At 27.3% G+C, this 18,085-nt stretch overlaps 5 protein-coding genes across 6 annotated transcripts in view; 2 read left to right on the forward strand and 3 right to left on the reverse strand.

The window, feature by feature from the left end:
• The window catches only part of LOC111675623 (probable tRNA(His) guanylyltransferase), a 141,876-nt gene that overhangs the window by 7,524 nt on the left and 116,267 nt on the right, over positions 1-18,085 (reverse strand). The gene's annotated exons all lie outside the window — the stretch shown is intronic.
• LOC111675638 lies at positions 39-7,172 on the forward strand. Its single transcript, XM_046947107.1, has 12 exons — positions 39-539; positions 599-844; positions 916-1,029; positions 2,044-2,108; positions 2,269-2,483; positions 2,551-2,696; positions 5,677-5,805; positions 5,895-6,194; positions 6,257-6,370; positions 6,436-6,500; positions 6,571-6,785; positions 6,849-7,172. The coding sequence occupies exons 1-12, from the start codon at positions 431-433 to the stop codon at positions 7,000-7,002; spliced, it is 1,872 nt and encodes a 623-aa protein (XP_046803063.1). The 5' UTR covers positions 39-430; the 3' UTR covers positions 7,003-7,172.
• On the forward strand, positions 8,795-12,820 carry LOC111675639 (peptidoglycan-recognition protein LE). Its single transcript, XM_023436428.2, has 5 exons — positions 8,795-9,967; positions 10,026-10,136; positions 11,901-11,965; positions 12,150-12,364; positions 12,434-12,820. Exons 1-5 carry the CDS (start codon positions 9,586-9,588, stop codon positions 12,564-12,566), a joined length of 906 nt encoding a protein of 301 aa, XP_023292196.2. The 5' UTR covers positions 8,795-9,585; the 3' UTR covers positions 12,567-12,820.
• Positions 13,247-14,488, reverse strand: LOC111675636 (protein stunted). Of its 2 annotated transcripts, XR_006940288.1 has the most exons (4): positions 14,326-14,488; positions 14,044-14,174; positions 13,839-13,904; positions 13,247-13,348 (listed from the first exon to the last, which is right to left on the reverse strand). XR_006940288.1 is itself a non-coding variant. In XM_023436424.2 (3 exons), exons 1-3 carry the CDS (start codon positions 14,355-14,357, stop codon positions 13,326-13,328), a joined length of 186 nt encoding a protein of 61 aa, XP_023292192.1. In that variant the 5' UTR covers positions 14,358-14,488; the 3' UTR covers positions 13,247-13,325. The 2 variants fall into 2 exon arrangements, 1 of the variants encoding a protein (XP_023292192.1); XM_023436424.2 differs by lacking the exon at positions 13,839-13,904.
• LOC124418895 lies at positions 16,503-17,334 on the reverse strand. Its single transcript, XM_046946737.1, has 4 exons — positions 17,303-17,334; positions 17,046-17,249; positions 16,812-16,976; positions 16,503-16,742 (listed from the first exon to the last, which is right to left on the reverse strand). Exons 2-4 carry the CDS (start codon positions 17,160-17,162, stop codon positions 16,590-16,592), a joined length of 435 nt encoding a protein of 144 aa, XP_046802693.1. The 5' UTR covers positions 17,163-17,249; positions 17,303-17,334; the 3' UTR covers positions 16,503-16,589.

Consider the following 18,085-nt stretch of genomic DNA (forward strand, 5'->3'; position numbering starts at 1 on the left):
CATAATATTTATAAACAAACGTTCGCTTCTAGATCTTCTACTCTAAGATACTAATAGTTATATTACAGAACTTATCGAACACAAAGTTTTATTTGTTATTCTTATTATTTGCTGATAGTGAAAAAAGAATAATTATAATACTGTAAGAAAACGCAGAAAATAAAATATAAGTTTTGAGAAAAAAAACAAGAAATACTTTTTTTAAAATTATACCAAGATGTGATGAAATCATAAAAATATTTGGACTGTGCAACGATAAACACTGCAGTAAATTGGAAATAATACAAAATATATTTACTTATTGTTTACAATAACAAAACGTTTTCGATAATAAAAATGCGGAATTTAAAAAATATATAATATACAAGAGTATCTACAGTTTAATATAATTAATTTTAAGCAATAAATCCAAAGAAATCTTGCGGGCAAAATGAAGGAAATAGTGAAAAAAATGTTATCATTAAAGGTGTCCAGTACGAGCAATGTGGAAACTTCAGATAAAGAGAAACAAATAAGCAAAAGAATATCAACAACAACAGGTAATATTCAAGCAATTTGTTAATAATACAATCTTAACAAAAATATTTTAATCTTAAAGGGAACACTTCACCAGCAACAAATGATCAACTGGTGCCAGATATGAATGCCATTCAGGACACATTACTCGAACTTTCTACATCGGTCGTTAAGAGCAATATAACCATAACAGATTCATCAAATGTTCATTTAGGCAATAAAATTAATTACGATGGCAATCTGTATTTGAATCTTTTAAAGCAAAACAATGAAACCGGAATATCTTTAATTCAACATGACAATAATAATGGGGTACTAATTAAAACAAGTAAATTGCAATTAAACTTTAGTTTTTTTATTTTGTTTTGTTAATGCGTTTTTTTGTTATTTTATTTTTAGCATCGAATGTACACATTTCAGATTATCCGATAATTCCGCGTAGTTTTTGGTCAATTAGAAAGCCCAGAGAAAAATATGATAAAATTAAAGAACCTGTTGGATTGGTCGTAATTTGTAAGTGTATATTGTTAACTATTAAAATTGTTGTTGGCTCTACTTTTCATAAATATTGTTCATTTACTTAAACACTGGCATAACCTAAAATTCGCTTTTTTATAATAAAAATTTTATATCCGCTAAATTTTATAGGTATCTGTTGAATATTTTAATTTGCAAATTTTTCTATACTATTTCTTTTTATACCTTTCACCTTCGTGAGAAGGGTATATATAAGTTTGTCATTCCGTTTGTAATTTCTATAATATAATTTTCCGAACCTATAAAGTATATATATTCTGGATCCTTATAGATAGCGAAGTCGATTAAACCATGTCCGTCTGTCTGTTGAAATCAGTTTTTAGAGGTCCCCTATAAATAACGGAGATATGAGAAAAAAGCCGAGACAACCTCTGAAAATTTCATAAAAAAGCCACATTTTTTTCATGCTTTGTTAAAAAAGCAACAACAACACTGTGAATTGGATAAACATGTACATGTGCGTGTGGAGATGTATTTGGTTTTATTCAGCTGTGTATTTTTTTGTATGTTTGGATGCTGTTCTGTTCTCACGAGAGATAAGTGTGTATAACAAGAGCAAGGAGATAAAGCTGTAATATGTTGGTAATAAAACTCATATTTGTTTGAGGGTGGTAATACAGTGTGACGGTGGTATTACAGTACAACGGTTAATATTTCTTTCTGCTACAGTTTATATTTCTTTGTGTGTATGTTATGTGTGACATGTGTGCAGAGATACAAAATAACTAAAAACTGTTTTTTTAAAACATACTTGGTGAAAGTGAAGGGTATTTAAGATTCGGCATAGCCGAATATAGAAATATTACTTGTTAACTATTAAAATTGTTGTTTGCTCTACTTTTCATAAATATTGTTCATTTACTTAAACACTGGCATAACCTAAAATTCGTTTTTTTGTAATCAACATTTTATATCCGATAAATTTTATAGGTATCTGTTGAATATTTTAATTTGTAAATTTTTCTATACTATTTGTTTTTTCTATTTAAGCTCATACAGCCACTACCAGCTCAACTAATCAATCGAAAAATATTCAATTAATACGTGATATACAGGTGAGTACAAAATACAATTAATGCAATTAATATTAATGTTAACACCTCTTAACTCAAGCCTTTATTTTGTGTTGATTGAATTTGCTATTTCATCTTTTACAAATACTATCTATCAATTGCATTTACTAAAGTATAATATGTAATAAATTTATGTCTACAGGCCTTTCATGTTGACACCCATAATTGGAATGACATAGGCTATAATTTTCTAATTGGCTGTGATGGAACAATTTACGAAGGTCGTGGATGGGGCATTGAAGGTGCCCATACATTTGGCTATAATAACCGATCAATGGGAATCACATTTATAGGTTGTTTTATTAATAAAAAGCCTACAGATCATGCATTATATGCATGTCAAAATTTACTGGAAAGGTTGAACATAAAACATTTATGTGATTAAATTTGTATTTAATATCATTTTTTTTTGTTATTTTTCTAGAGGTATTAGTGAAGGACATTTAGCCAAAAATTATAAATTATTGGGTCATCGTCAATGTTCCGAAACTGAGAGTCCCGGTACAAAATTGTTTGAAGAAATTACAACATGGGATCATTTTTATAATAAAACTATTGATGAGGACATATGAGAAGAATATTTAGATATACATAGGTAGTCATACATATACATATACATATGTATGTGTAATTTAATACTAATGATGAATTTATTTACCTAATCAAATATGTGTTACACCTTTTTAGCATTTAAAATATTTGTATAAAAACAGTAGAATTTTATTTAGCTCTCTCCATATTATATGTTTAATAAGTAAAGAAGAATTTTCTTATTTTATTTTGGTTTTACAACTTTTTTGTTATAATTTTTTTGTGGAATGTAGGTATTTTTAAAAACAAATTTTAACTGTTTAAATAAAAGTTATATTTTTTATTTTAAAAACTGATTTTTTATTAGATCCTACACTACTATAGTGAGTAGGGTATACAAACTCCCCCTCCAAAAAATATTTAAAGGTCAAAAATCATTTATAAGCACTAATAACACGTAAATTGTTGAAAAAGCAATGCCGCATCTTAAATACTGTTCACCTATAAGCGAGTTTTTCACTTACACGTCGAATATTTTTAAAAATTTACATTATATTAATTCTATAGCTTAACGGACTGAAGTTACAATTTGACCAGATATGGTTATTTGTTAATGTATTATTTTCGTTAAACCTATTTTCGGGATCAGTACCAGGATTTTCTTGGTAATATTATTTCTATTGATATCAGATTTATATAATCAAATTTTGTATTTTTAATACCGATATTCTAGTTAAAGGTAAATCCATTTTTTAGGAAGTGTGAAATTTCTATTGAAATTATATGAAATTTTTAATTTGATTAATGGTAGGTCCGATTTGAAATTTTTAAAAATTGTATAAACGTTATGTCCTAATGTACACACATATTCTACATCGAGCCCTTATTGCAAAATGGACGTAAGCGAATTGATTTTCGATTTCAGTTTTTTTTATAGAAATCGATAATTTAGGTCGATTAGCATCATCTCTGAAAATTTAAAATTTACAAGAAAAAGAAAAAAGACGTAAATACACATTTACTTTCTGTTTATGAATTTTGTAACAGCAAGGTGTCGGTTACGTCTAAATTTTCTTTTAAAATATATTAAATTGATAGAAAAATTTTAACAAATTAACGTATTATATTTGTTTGTGAATGAAATGCCACATATCTGAGTATAATTGTAATAAAATTATTGTCTTATAGGATCCATATATGGAGGATAGGGTCAAATATTGCCTGATATCTGTAATACTTCCCAACATAATATAAAGGTATATATAACCGACTTCTGCAAAATTTTATAGCGATTGCAACATAAACAACATATTTGTTAATATTTTGACTATTTCCCGGGAGGTACTTTTATTGAGGCTAAGTGAAATCATGAACCGTTTTTGCCCATTATTAACACAAAACAATATTTGTCATCAATAAGCATCTTTAGAGAATTTCATCACTCTAGCTCATAACGTTCCGAACCTATCCGGTTTTCAACAAAAAGACTGACTTACAGGCACCGCTAGATGATCTTAAAATCTTATAAAAAAGTATTTATTACACTATTATATTTCAGATTTATACAAATTATCTTTATATAATTATATACAAAAAAATATTTTTTTAAACAGAGAATTTAGACGTAACCGCCTCAACATTGTTTATATCACAAAAATTTGTCTCGGCAAATAAGATGTAAGCGACAAAATAAATCGGATATAGCGTCAATATAAAATCGAAACAAACTGTATCCCATATTTTAGATGTAATAGTTTTGGAGTAATGCTTTGTCGAAGATAATTAAAACAAGTAGGAAAGTATAGTCGGGCATGGCCTACACCATGAGTATATTTTTAAAATTTTTACTTTTTATAAAATTTTTATTTTTTGTAAAGAAACTTTTATGTTGAATATTACCATAATTCTAAAATATTTAAGCCATTTATTGATAAAAAACTAAAATTTCTAAATAAGGCTTTATATAGGTCAAATATGGGCCGATCCTCGGTAAATTTGGGAAAAGGATATATTTTTAAATAACAGTTAGTTTTGTTGAGTTTAATTGCGATACAAATGATTACAAGTCAATTTTAGACGTTTAAGACATTTTTTGAAGGGGGGTTTGTATGGGGGCTAGGGTCAAATAAGGGCCGATCCTTACGAAAATCTGCAGTGTCATTTATACTTATATAAAACTTATTTGTGCCAATTTTTAGAGAGATAGTAGAATATTTGACGTAATTATGGCATAAAAATGGGGAGGTACGGTTTTATGGGGGCCAGGTGAAATAATGGACCGATTTCAACCATTTTCAATTGGCTTCGTCCCTGTGCCAAAAAACATGCTTGGTCCAAATTTCATCAAATTATCTTGAAAATTGCAGCCTGTACCTTGCGCACAAGGTTTACATGGACAGCCAGCCAGCCGGACAGACGGACGGACGGACATGTCTTAATCGACTCAAATGATTCTGAATCGATCGGTATACTTAAAGGTGGGTATTGAACCAATATTTTGGTATGTTACAAACATCAGCACAAACGTATAATACAATCCCCACTATAGTGGTGTAGGGTATAAAAATGCTCTTCTGTAAAATTTTGCATTTGTCAGTTACGTCTTTTGCGCGAAAAAGGCTCGATATAAATATGCCATTTACACGAAGGCGAAGGGTATAAAAACGAGAACATAATAAAAAGTTGAATTGGATAAATAGGTTCATATAAATACGTATTTATAAGATAAACAAATATAAATTGTAGGAGAGAGAAATATTTTATATAAAAATTAAGAAAGTATCGATTAAATATATATTCAAACAATTTTCCCATCACTATTAATTAATCAAGTACAGACGATAATTTGCTTGGAGATGATAAATCCATTCGGGTAAACTACACAAAAATATTGAAAAAATCCCCGCTATGATATATAATAACATGAACTAAATTTTAACCTTTAGTTATCTTTTATTAAGTGAATGAATTGCGGATAGTAGTTTACATATAAAACAAAAAATATATTGCGATTAAAAAAATTCAATGGCTAGCACTGAAATATTACCAGCATGTGAAACATTGGACGATGCTGAGTCACTTGCATCGTCTATAGTGGAATCTAGTATAGTAGATTCAGCATCAGAAGCCGATGGGGAAAATTCACAAGGTATAAAATTATACTTGACTATAAAATAAAAGATTTTTCTTAAAAAAAAAATATAATAATTTTCTTCATTTTGTTTTTTTTTCTAGATGATGATGATGACTCACGCAGTTATACAAACATTTCTGAACTGCCTATTTATAATCAACTATTGAATACGAATTCATTAAGAAAACAATTGGAACATATCACACCATTAGCCACCTACAATAATGTTAATGTTGCAAATTCATCAAATGTGGTTTTCGGAAATGTTATTAAAGTTAAGGGCGTTCTAAATATAAATGTTTATAATAAAGATAAAAATAACAGAAACTATAATGAAAACCAAGAAGAAAACATTGATCGTTTACATAAACGCAGGGAATCATCACCTCAAGCCAATAAGGAATGTATGTTATCTTAATTTACTTTACGAAAACAAATTTTAATAAAATTGATTTACTTTTTGTAGCCTTAAATGAAAATAGTTCCTTGTGCCGCATAATACCTCGCAATTATTGGTCTACTCTGGAGCCTTCAGAAGAATTTGAATATATTGACGGGCCCGTAGATATTGTTATCATTTGTAAGTTTGATAGATTTTTTGTATAATTTGTTATATCCTTTGTAATTATTAAATATAATTTACAGCTCATACTGCCACTAATAGTTCTTTAAGTTCTCAGGAAAACACACAATTATTACGAAATATCCAGGTAATATATATACACATTTAACACTATATTTTGAAATCTATATAAAAATTATAAAATTTTTTGTTTTTAGACTTTCCATGTCGATGTCCAAGGTTGGGATGATATCGGCTATAATTTCCTAATTGGTTGTGATGGCAATATTTACGAAGGACGCGGCTGGAATGTTGTTGGTGTTCATACATACGGTTATAATAGAAGATCACTGGGTATTGGTTTTATAGGTACTTTCTCACGTTCCTTGCCTCCGGAAAAAGCTATAGAAGCATGCAAAAATTTACTTAAAAGGTAAATTACTAAAAACAAATATTTTAAAATGAATTTTATATTGATATAATTTATACTTTCTAGAGGCATCGAAGAAGGCCATTTAAAAAAAGATTACAAATTATTGGGTCACCGTCAATGTATAGCAACGGTTAGTCCTGGAAGATTGTTATATGAAGAAATAACTAAATGGGAAAATTTTTACCCTAAAGATATACATGATGATTTAAAGTGCTAATATAATTGAAGGGATTTTTGAAGGGATTCGAAAGTTACTATCATTAACTTTATAGATTTATTATTTTTTAACAAATCTATTAGTATTGATGATTTTACATTTTAGTCATAAGTTTTTATAATGTTTGTTATCTATTTCTTCAAATTTAATATAAACTATTGAGAATACAAGTTTAAATATTTTTGTAAATCAAACAACAATGCATGGATAAGCTATTAACATAATTCCGGAAATGATTTTAATTCCGATTTTATTTTTGAGTTATTCGTTAATGAACAATTTTCGTTTAAAAGATTTTGTCATTTATATATGCAAAATTTTGTAGTTTTTATACTCCAGAGCGATTTTTGGACAATAAATTTAATTTCCAGAAATGTGTAAATTTGTATGGTAACTATAAAAAATTTTGAATCTATCGAGTTTCTAAGAATTTTCCAATTGTGGCAAAATTTTTGAAATAGCTATTATAGCTTCTTATGGCATTATATACAGTGAATACTAAGTTTTTTGCCTACCTTTTTTTAAGAGAATTTAGATTTTTATTCATAAATAAAATTGGAAAAAATATGTAAAAAGTAAATTTATGTTTTCCAATTAAAAATAGAGATTGTGTAAAACGGGAAAACCAAGAAAAAAATATTAAAATACAAATTTTGGTGCATTTGTTGTTTCATTTTATTATTCTCCATCAGAATTTGCATGTCAATAAAGCATTTTGCATATTGAGAATTTCGGTTAATTTCGTTGGGTTTTTTCAAATTATGTTTTAATTCCTTTTTGGAATTTATTGTTTTATTGTTAAAAGGACGAGTGTTAAGTATTTTTCAATTGTAATTTGCAAAAATCATATCCTCATTGTGTAAAAATGTGATGTTATTTGCCTTAAAAATGTTTAAAGGATAATTATGAGGCAATTTCGATATAAAAAATTAGTTTAGATTTCTAGAACAAGTGTAAATCAATGAAATATAATTATGGGATGCTTAATCAATAACATTAAAAAATATTAAATAGAGTAATTGATGAAATGATTCAAAGAATTATTAGAAAACACGCACTGAGTGGTGCTTCAAAATCTTTAACTACCAAAGGGAAGCGACTTGTATCCATGGAAAACCATTGGACTCCTGATTTATTTTGTCCAAAATCCATATACGAACTAGGAGGAACACTATGTTTTAATTTAGACTTCTAAACAGACCTTAGGATGCTTGGAACCAATGTAAAGTAAACTGTCGTGTAGTACAGGAAAAAGGTCCAAATCCATTGATTATCTAATATATCATGTATCCAATTTAAGATTACTTATTATTTTCGAAATTTAATCAAAGAAACGATAGATTTTATATTAAGTCAAATATTGATAAATTCTTATATGTATATAGGATAATAAATCAATTAAGAAATGTCCAAGAAATGTCGTTCCACTACTAAAATATTTAAAAATGTTATTCTAATATATAGGAGTAATAAAAATATTAAATTTTATAAAATATATAATGCAGCAACATTTAAAAAAAAAATAACAAAAGAAACCCTAAAAAGCAAAATACTTTATTGACCTAAAAAATTAACAATACGTTCTCATTTTATCAAAAATTTCGTTAAATAATATCACGATTTTAAATTTAATGGTAGAAAATTAAAATATAAGATATTATTTAAAAATTACAGCAAACAAATCGTTTTATTTTGCTGTAAATAATTGTTCAGATAAAGTTTTTTCTTAAAATTTATAAAATTTTACATAGGCAAATTACTTAATTGATTCACTGTAATTATTCAAGATTCGAATTTTGCAGATATCTTATTGAACAAAGTCTGTTCGTTTGTACAAATAAGTTTTGACAGTCTGATAGACTGACAGATTATATAATTATTGAAGATTCGGATTTCGTAGATATCTTATTGAACGAAGTTTGTCCGTTTGTGCAAATAGGTTTTGACAGTCTGATAGACAGACAGAAAGAAAGAAGGACATTACCTATATTTATGTTAGGAAAATTGTAGAATTTACGAACGGAATGACAAAAACTGAAAAAAATTACTAAAAGAATCTTCAACAATAATTTTGATCCCTCCTAATATTTATATTATACATTTTGCTTTGTAACATTTATCGTATCTTTATAATTTACTATATTTCTTTTTGTTTGTTTTTGACTAATGTTTATAAATAAATTTCACAAATAATTGTTAAAAATTGTATAAAGCAAGTGTAAAAATATTGGAAACATAGACACAAATAAAATTCAATAAAAACCACATAAAAATAAATAAAATAAAAGAAGAATAACAAAGAAAAAATTGTGTTGATGGTCAAGAATTGTAAAAATTAAGGCAAAAATTAATAAAAATACATATAACTTTTGAGAAATTCAATGGGAAAATAAACTCGTAGATAAGATAAACCAAATTCATAAGTACATACAAAGTTATAAATAATCAATAATCACGAGGATATAACTCTAATAAATATTGAAATATATAAACTATTAAAAAAGTATCTTAAATATTTGATAATAGACGGATTTAATTTATATACATATAAACACGCTAATTAGGCAAGTGCTGTGTAAAAATATGTCTAAACTACCCTCAAATAAAAGTGATGAAATTAGAAGTTGGTTAAATTCTATAGATATAAATGAAGATGCTGAGCTAAGCGACGTAGAGGAATCATGTTCAGTCAGTGTAGTTGAATCGAGTATAATAGAATCATCATCCAGTTCATCTGACTCCGGTGATGAAGTGGCCTTGGGCCAGAGTTCTCATAATCATATTAAAGAATACAATAATAATTTATTGCCACAGATTCCTGCACTCAGTTTTAACAACGTTAATATCTGCAATTCCTCAAATGTTTATTTGGGAAATATTTACAGTGTAAATGGAACTTTAAATATAAATGTGATTAATGGCGAAGAAAAGCCTCAGGAAGATCAGGAACCGACAGCAAAAAAGTGTAAGTTTGTATTTAAGTGTAGTGGAGAATATACATCATTTACTCTTTATTTTTCTAGCACCCGTTATTAGACCTGCCTGTCTGATATTTCCACGTTATCGTTGGCTGGCTATGGATCCTCTTAGTGAATCTAATAAATTACCAAAACCAGTAGAATTTATATCAATTGGTAAAGTATTTGTATTTTTTACATAAGTAAGTTTGCCATTTATAATTTATAAACTGTAATTTTTCTGAAAATATCTCATGAATTCATAATGATATCGGGGTTAAGTTATACTAGAATTTGGTATATCTCTGACTGACTGATTCATCATCGCACAGCACAAACGGCTGAACCTAGAATCATGAAATTTTGACAATAGATGTGTTTTTGTTTATGTAGATCCACTAAGGAGGGATTTTTAGAAATTTGCACATTTACGGGTAAAAAGGGGGAAAAAGGGTAAAACAGGTTTTCTTAATTATCTTACATAATATTAGTGATACAAGAAAAATTTTAAATGCACCTGTATCTACTCTTAAAATGAGCAAATGGGTGTCTGGTACTTTTTTGAAATTCGTACTTTTAAGGGATAAAAATGTGTAACAAAGGTTATTTTGGTACCTTTTTTTAGCCCTTTATAACTTTTAAACTAAAAAACATAATCAAATTTTACCAAATATTTTGGATACACCTCTCTCAAAATTATGAGACACCTGTTTCGTAATTTTTTAAAATTCAGCCCTTTTTCAGTGTAAAAGGGAGAAAACTGCATTTATGGTATGTTTTTTTAGCGCATTAAGAAAACTTTTTCGGTTTATTGAATTATTCATATTCAATTACGGACTAACTCTGTAATAGGTATTTATTGTAATAAAAATTTTGCTATTTCACTGGGTAAAAAAGTACCAAAAAGGGAAAAAACGAGAAATTTAATTTTATTCAAACTCATTGAGCCAACTTTTAGAAAATTTCAAAAAGTAGTTTATTTACTCACACAAAAAAAGCTTTTGGTAAATTATTTTGAAATTCGAGTACTAAGGCCTATATAGGACCAAATTCGAGTAAATTGTTTCATACCTTTTTTAAAGCACAATTTTTCTGGAATAAATTAATGCAGATTTGAATAGTTTTTAGAAATTTGCACATTTACGGGTAAAAAGGGGGAAAAAGGGTAAAACAGGTTTAATTATCTTACATAATATTAGTGATACAAGAAAAATTTTAAATGCACCTGTATCTACTCTTAAAATGAGCAAATGGGTGTCTGTAGAATGGGTGTAGATGTAGAACTTAATTCTCGAAAAAGTACACTTATAAGTGAAAAGGGGAAACATTGTACTGATTATTAAACATACACGGTCCTCATTGAATAAGATTCTGTAAGAGACAACTTTTTAGTACTTTTTATATCATAAATTCTACTTTTTTAATTTTCTAAAATATTCAACCTAGGAACATTAATTTTAACATACATGGTCTTGACTGAATACTATTCTGTAAGTGGGAACTATTTGGTACTTTTCTATTCTTCAAATAGATTCTTTATAATGGTTAACCGAAAACAAGGTCCTTATTAAATGAGAATTTATTGAGAGAGATCTTTGTACCTTTTCGTTTTTCCGATGGTACTTTTTGATATTTTTACGATATTGAATATATGTAGTTAGGGTAGCGAAGCACCCAGGGTATGCTAGTATATGCATAAACAAATACTTATGTTAAAGCGTTTGTTTTTTATAGCTCCCATAAAAACACTCTTCTGAAAATCACTCAATCGTATAGAACATATTATTAATATTTTACAGGCATATATTTTGTAGACAATTTTTTTCGGATCGGTCCATTATTTTCTTATATTTATGCTTTCAAATCCGTAATTATTTGAGATCGATAAAAAACTAACTCATAGACGAACTCTGAATTTAATTGATTTATATATTTTTTTAGGATATACCGCCACTACTAGTTCAACGGTGCAAGCTCGAAATATAGGCATAATAAGGGATTACCAAGTGAGTATCCAATTAAATGCATATTAAGATAGATGTATAAAAAATTGTAAATTATTGATTTTTGTCCACTAATTTCAAAATATTTATGTTTGTAACTTGAAAATGTAAAAAATTAATTTGAATTTGTTACGAATTTTCAAGAATCCTAGCAAATTTAACATTAAATTTATTTTTCTAATTTCAGACCCTTAATGTTGAGGCTCAAGGTTTTAACGATATAATTTATAATTTTCTTATCGGCTGTGATGGTACTATATATGAAGGTCGTGGCTGGGGTGTAGAGGGTGAGCACACTGCTGGTTATAATCATAAATCCATAGGTATTGCAATAGTTGGTAATTTTAAGCAAGAACTGCCTCCCGAAAGAACTTTTAAAGCTTGCCAAAAGCTAATAACTCGGTAATTTAAAAAAAAAAAAATAATTTAGTTTTTAAAAAATATTTAATTTATATTTTCCATCTTTTTTAGCGGTATTGAAGAAGGTCATCTATCGAAAGACTATAAAATATTTGCACCGCCCACAGCAAATTACAATTTATTAAATGAGGAACTAAAAAAATGGGACCATTTTTGGGATATACAAAATTGCAATGAAAGTTGATGGGTGGACAACGACAATTGTCTATATTGGAGAATACATTCGACTATTTTAAAGAATGTTATTATTATCCGAAGAAAATGGGAAGGAAATTACTTAGAACTCAGGCAAATATGCTTAATGTAATTTTGCTTTGATTGATTAGTAGGCGAAATAATGAAGCTTGTCTGGCTGTTAAGTGTTTATAATTAAGGACAATAATTTTTGTATTGTATACAAATAAAATTAAAGAAATTTTTTGTATGTATTACTAAAAATATTCATATGATTTACTTAAAAATAGAGTTTCTTTTACCAACTATTGTTAGGAATATTAATTTGCACTTGCAGATTATAAATTTGTTAAAATATTTGAATAAATAATATTTTATTTTACAATTTTCTGCATTCTGATAGTTATTGAGCTAAGCGGGGAAACTGCCAGAAAAAGTCATCTATTAGATCAAGTGATGATATATGTTTTATGTAAAATGTCGGTGACTTTAAAGCTTTGGCGCGGAAATTTTATAACGTCCGGGATAAAGTGAATATAAAATACGGGATATAAAAGAGAATAATCCTTTTAGACTTATTTTTCATACTTAAGTATTAATTTTTAATAAAACCATTATATTTTAGTGTTTTTTAATTATTCGTTTATTTTACTTCATAATTTATGCTTAAAGCTTACAAATTTTTTTTTGAATTGAATTTTAAACTGCTGGTAGTGTTGGTGAAATTAAGAATTCATGGAATTACAAAACCAAATTAAAATTTAGATGTTTATTCGGCAGCGGCTTGTTTTGCTGTAAATAAAATCAAAAACATTATTAGCAAATATAATTTTTAATATACCTACATTGAAAACGAAGTATTAGTAAAATAATTAGTTGAAAAACATACTTTAATAAAATCATTTAAGGAATCTTTTTAGGATAGTGATAATTATATTATTAAGGTGTATTATTTAAAGGGTTTTGGAAGGTTGAAAATGTTCTTTACGAAAAGTTGAGTTGTTTGTTATTGTTTGAGATTTGTTTTGTCAGAATGTTAAGCAGATTTAAAGGTTTAATTTAGAATGGTTCAATCGAAGATGTTTAAAATCTGCAATCTGGTTTGATATTTTCAATTTTGAGAAAATACAAAACATTTAACATATAAATTTGTACATTTTCTAATACATGTTAAAACTAACATTAAATTAAAATTTTTAATCCAAATTAAGTAATAGGTAAGAAGTATTTTGGAAAAGGGTAGGTATGTAACAAACAAGCCTTTACATATATTTCAGCTTACTTTTTCTTGAGAAAAGTTCTTTAAAATAGATACTTAACAGTCTATTTTAAAGTTTTCACTTTTCATCTGTAAAATTAATCATAAGAAAATAATGTATAAATAAAAAAGTAAAATTACAAAGCAAATTTATTTAAAACTAATTTTTTTTCAATTTTCCTAAAAAGTATTTTTTTTTTCCATTTTGGGAATCAAATATAATACTTACGTGCTGGTTTGCCATTAGTCCAGGGGGTGAATTTGACATGGCTGTCGGCACGTTTAGCAGCTTCAGCACGCAAATCCGATTTCAAGGCCTGACGCAGAACTTTAGCGCAGATGTTGGAGTATTGGATGTAGCTAAAATTTATATAAATAATTTACTAATTTTTTTCTTCATATTTATTTTAAACATTCAACTTGATACTATTTGGCTGTGACGTAAATTACGTAATGTTTGCAACTTTTGACAAAACGCTGGATTTTTTTAATTTCTTTACAAAATACTTACGTAAGTCCAGCGGCTCTCCAGGCGTTAGTCATTTTGCTTTATATTTTTTATTTTAAATTACAGTTTTTAAAAGAAAATTTGCAAAATGTCTATATTTTTTCTGCAGCAGCTCGTGTGTGCGGTCTGTCAAGAAAAAATTCCTAATTAAACACAGTGTTGTATGGCTAAAGTAGGAGTTGTATAAAAGGGTAGTTTTTGTTAGTTGAAACAAAAAGTCGACTTTTTGTAATTTATGAAAAAAGTTGACTTTTCGAACAGAGTTGGTATTTCAAAATTTTAAAATTAAGAAATCGAAAACTAACTAACTGCTCGACTTTTTCAACTTTTGTTGACTTTGTTAACTTTATTTTTACTTTTTAAAGAATTAGCCTTCAATATTTTAACGTTTTTCGACAAAATAACCTAATTTCCTTTTTAGATTTTAAGACGATCTAGCAGCATAGTGATGAAATTTGATAAACATTTTATGAAGATCGATCCATAATTGACTCCAATACCTCCTATATGGGCAAATTAGGAGAAGTATAATAAAAAGGCCTTTCAATATAAGTACGTAAAAATGCAAGTGTGTAAAAAAACAGAAAACCAAACATTAGAAAAAGGTGAATTAAGAATATTATTAAGGCTAAAGTATACTTTTAGGCATTTGGTAAATAACACTGTGCTGGTACACCTATGCGTATGTGTAATTGAAAATAAAAGTCAAAACTAATTTATTATTTAATAAATTAGATAAATTAGTGTGTTATTTCGAATAGTAAGAGAAAATATAAAAAAGCAGGCACATTTTAAAAACAGTTAACAATTTTCCATCAAAGTTGAAAACTAAAAGTAGTACATCATTAGAATTTACACTTAGAGGAAAATTACTCCAACGATTTGTTCTTAAACAAATATCCAAATCACTTATTTTTTAGCCTCGAAATTTTGTTTTTGAATGCTGTTTTACAAAAATGAAAACTATTTTTGTCAAAACTAAACTACTTACTTATGCTATGTATATACTGTTGTCAGATCTTACAACGTTGGCAAAAAATGTGCAGAAAATGTCTAAGAACACTGCCAACTTACAAATTTTGTTTTGTACTATTACAACGTTGGCAAAAAAATGTGCAGAAAATGTCTAATAACACTGCCAACTTACAAATTTTGTTTTGCAATATTGTCAGTTATGCTTTTTCTGACAACGTTGCAAAAGAAAAATTGTAAGTTCAGACAATTGTTAGATATTTTCTGAACATTTTACTAACAACGTTGTAAGATCTGACAAACGTGCATCACGGCTTTTAGCTTCTAATTTGCAGTCAATCGTAGTAAGAACTTATGTGTAAGTACTTAACTACTTTCAACAATTTGTATACCCTTCACCTTCGTATAAGTTTGTCATTCCGTTTGTAATTTCTATAATATAATTTTCCGACCATATAAAGTATATATATTCTGGATCCTTATAGATAGCGGAGTTGATTAAGCCATGTAAGTTTGTCTGTCTGTCTGTTGAAATCAGTTTTTAGAGGTCCCCAGATCAATAATTCAGTTAAACATGCTTTCGAGGAGATAGCTATTTAAAATCAGCAAAATTGGTCAAAAATCCGAGACAACCTTGAAAAATTTCATCAAAAAAGCCACATTTTTTTCATGCTTTGTTAAAAAAGCAACAACAACACTGTGAATTGGATGAAGATGTACATGTACGTGTGGAGATGTATTTGTTTTTATTCAGCTGTGTATTTTTTTGTATGTTTGGATGTTGTTCTGTTCTCACGAAGGTAAAGGGTATAAGAAGAACAAGGAGATAAAGCAGTAATATGTTGGTAATACAGCTCATATTTGTTTGAGGGTGGTAATACAGTTTCACGGTGGTATTACAGTACAACGGTTAATATTTCTTTCTGCTACAGTTTATATTTGTTTGTGTGTATGTTATGTGTGACATGTGTGCAGAGATACAAAATAAAAAAAAAACTGTTTTTTAAAACATACTTGGTGAAGGTATAAGATTCGGCACAGCCGAATATAGAAATATTGCTTGTTATTTTTAAAGTTATGTTTTTGAGAAAAATTTTTAAGGAATATTTTGCAGCGCTGTTTATTATAGTTTTAAAATTAATTGTTTTTCTTTTTAAATTAAATAGGTACAATTTATACTTATATACATATTCCAATTTATACGTGAACAATATTTTATTTTTTATACAATTTATAAAGCAAAATTTATACACCGGCCTATATTCTTCTTACAATTTTTCCAAAAAAAAGTTCAATTAGTTTTTCCAGATCGTTACAAGAGAAGCAATACAGGAGGCATAATTACCGGCAGAAAAATGTGCTACAATTTTATAATCTCCTTCAATATCCATTGAAACTACATTATTAAGTTCAATACGATTTTCTATATTATTTAAATGATAGACAGTCTAAAAAAGTAAAATTTAATTTAAAAAAATTATTGAAATATTTTGAAATAAATTGTAAAATAAACTTACTCCCTCCTTTGGTGGGCAAACACGATCTTCTTGAGCTATTTGACTTGTCAACGAATACCAAAATTCCGACGGATTAAAAGCAGCAGTACAAAAATCCTCACGTTTTATGGAATATAATGTTTTTTCCCACTTACCACGTTTCCATTGTAAAATTTCCAAATCTAACTAAAGTTTTTATTCTCAAAAAGTATTTTTGTATAACTCTTATAACTAATAAAAATTATGTTTCTTTACCTCTATCATTACACCTATTGGTACACTAAATTTCATTGTTATATTACCATTCGTAATTAAAGTTTCCATATCGTCAGCAAAGTGATGTTTCAAATTAAGTTCAAACAAATCTTCCATATTTGTATTGCCGACATTATCCTCTGGACTACATGGTTGAAAAAAACTATTTTCATTGGCCACGATAATGTAATTGTTTCCCTTGGTCTAAATTTTTTGTTATTAGGCAAATAACTTTTAAATTTAATTTTTAAACTTACCCAACAATGTTTTGTAAATAATAAAATAATTAGAAATTTTATATAATTAAACATTTTCCACGCCAGACTAAACTGTAGTTGCAAGTTAAGTTAGTTTAAATTTTGTATTAAATATTTTTTTAAAATACTATTTAATTTATATTGAAATATTGTTAGTTAGAGTTCAATTAATGAGAGTAATTAAAATTTAATTATTTTTAGATTATAAATTAATATAAAATTTTAGTTTTTAAAGAATACAATAAAACAAAAGTGAAAATAAAACAGCAGCAAGCAAAACGATTAATTTCATTTGTTAGAATATATGTACATTGGCAAAATTGTTCCCACTAGCATAATTTCTTTAGCTTTACAATGATATATAACACTTAATGGTTTCATTCTTTTATCAATCAAGTTTTAATGAAAAATTTAACACAATTTATATCAAACATCTACCTATTTGTTAGACTTGCTTGGTAACTAACTAACTAACCAACTAACTAACTAACTAACTAACTAACTAACTAACTAACTAATTAACTAACTAACTAACTAACTAACTAACTAACTAACTAACTAACTAACTAACTAACTAACTAACTAACTAACTAACTAATTAACTAACTAACTAACTAACTAACTAACTAACTAACTAACTAACTAACTAAATAACTAACTAACTAACTGTTGGCACAGTATAATAAACTTATTCCTTTTAATTAAGTAATAAAAACTTCTTTATTGAACAAATTATTTTTGGGAAGTAAATGAAAATAAAATTAAGTTTTATAAAACTAGATT

Source organism: Lucilia cuprina, chromosome 3 (assembly GCF_022045245.1).
Source record: "Lucilia cuprina isolate Lc7/37 chromosome 3, ASM2204524v1, whole genome shotgun sequence".
NCBI classification, from domain to species: domain Eukaryota; kingdom Metazoa; phylum Arthropoda; class Insecta; order Diptera; family Calliphoridae; genus Lucilia; species Lucilia cuprina.

What these genes read in the sequence shown, in the direction of transcription:
- LOC111675638 (XM_046947107.1), top strand. Translation starts at nt 431, where the DNA reads ATGAAGGAAATAGTGAAAAAAATGTTATCATTAAAGGTGTCCAGTACG. An exon ending in AATTAATACGTGATATACAG is followed by an intron (nt 2,109 to 2,268) that starts GTGAGTACAAAA and finishes TTATGTCTACAG; the next exon opens with GCCTTTCATGTTGACACCCA. An exon ending in CGTAGATATTGTTATCATTT is followed by an intron (nt 6,371 to 6,435) that starts GTAAGTTTGATA and finishes TATAATTTACAG; the next exon opens with CTCATACTGCCACTAATAGT.
- LOC124418895 (XM_046946737.1), bottom strand. Translation starts at nt 17,162, where the DNA reads ATGGAAGATTTGTTTGAACTTAATTTGAAACATCACTTTGCTGACGAT. An exon ending in CAATAGGTGTAATGATAGAG is followed by an intron (nt 16,977 to 17,045) that starts GTAAAGAAACAT and finishes TAAAAACTTTAG; the next exon opens with TTAGATTTGGAAATTTTACA. An exon ending in TTTGCCCACCAAAGGAGGGA is followed by an intron (nt 16,743 to 16,811) that starts GTAAGTTTATTT and finishes TTACTTTTTTAG; the next exon opens with ACTGTCTATCATTTAAATAA.
- LOC111675639 (XM_023436428.2), top strand. Translation starts at nt 9,586, where the DNA reads ATGTCTAAACTACCCTCAAATAAAAGTGATGAAATTAGAAGTTGGTTA. An exon ending in GCATAATAAGGGATTACCAA is followed by an intron (nt 11,966 to 12,149) that starts GTGAGTATCCAA and finishes TTCTAATTTCAG; the next exon opens with ACCCTTAATGTTGAGGCTCA. An exon ending in TGCCAAAAGCTAATAACTCG is followed by an intron (nt 12,365 to 12,433) that starts GTAATTTAAAAA and finishes CATCTTTTTTAG; the next exon opens with CGGTATTGAAGAAGGTCATC.
- LOC111675636 (XM_023436424.2), bottom strand. Translation starts at nt 14,357, where the DNA reads ATGACTAACGCCTGGAGAGCCGCTGGACTTAC. An exon ending in TGGAGAGCCGCTGGACTTAC is followed by an intron (nt 14,175 to 14,325) that starts GTAAGTATTTTG and finishes TATAAATTTTAG; the next exon opens with CTACATCCAATACTCCAACA. An exon ending in GACTAATGGCAAACCAGCAC is followed by an intron (nt 13,349 to 14,043) that starts GTAAGTATTATA and finishes TTTTATTTACAG; the next exon opens with CAAAACAAGCCGCTGCCGAA.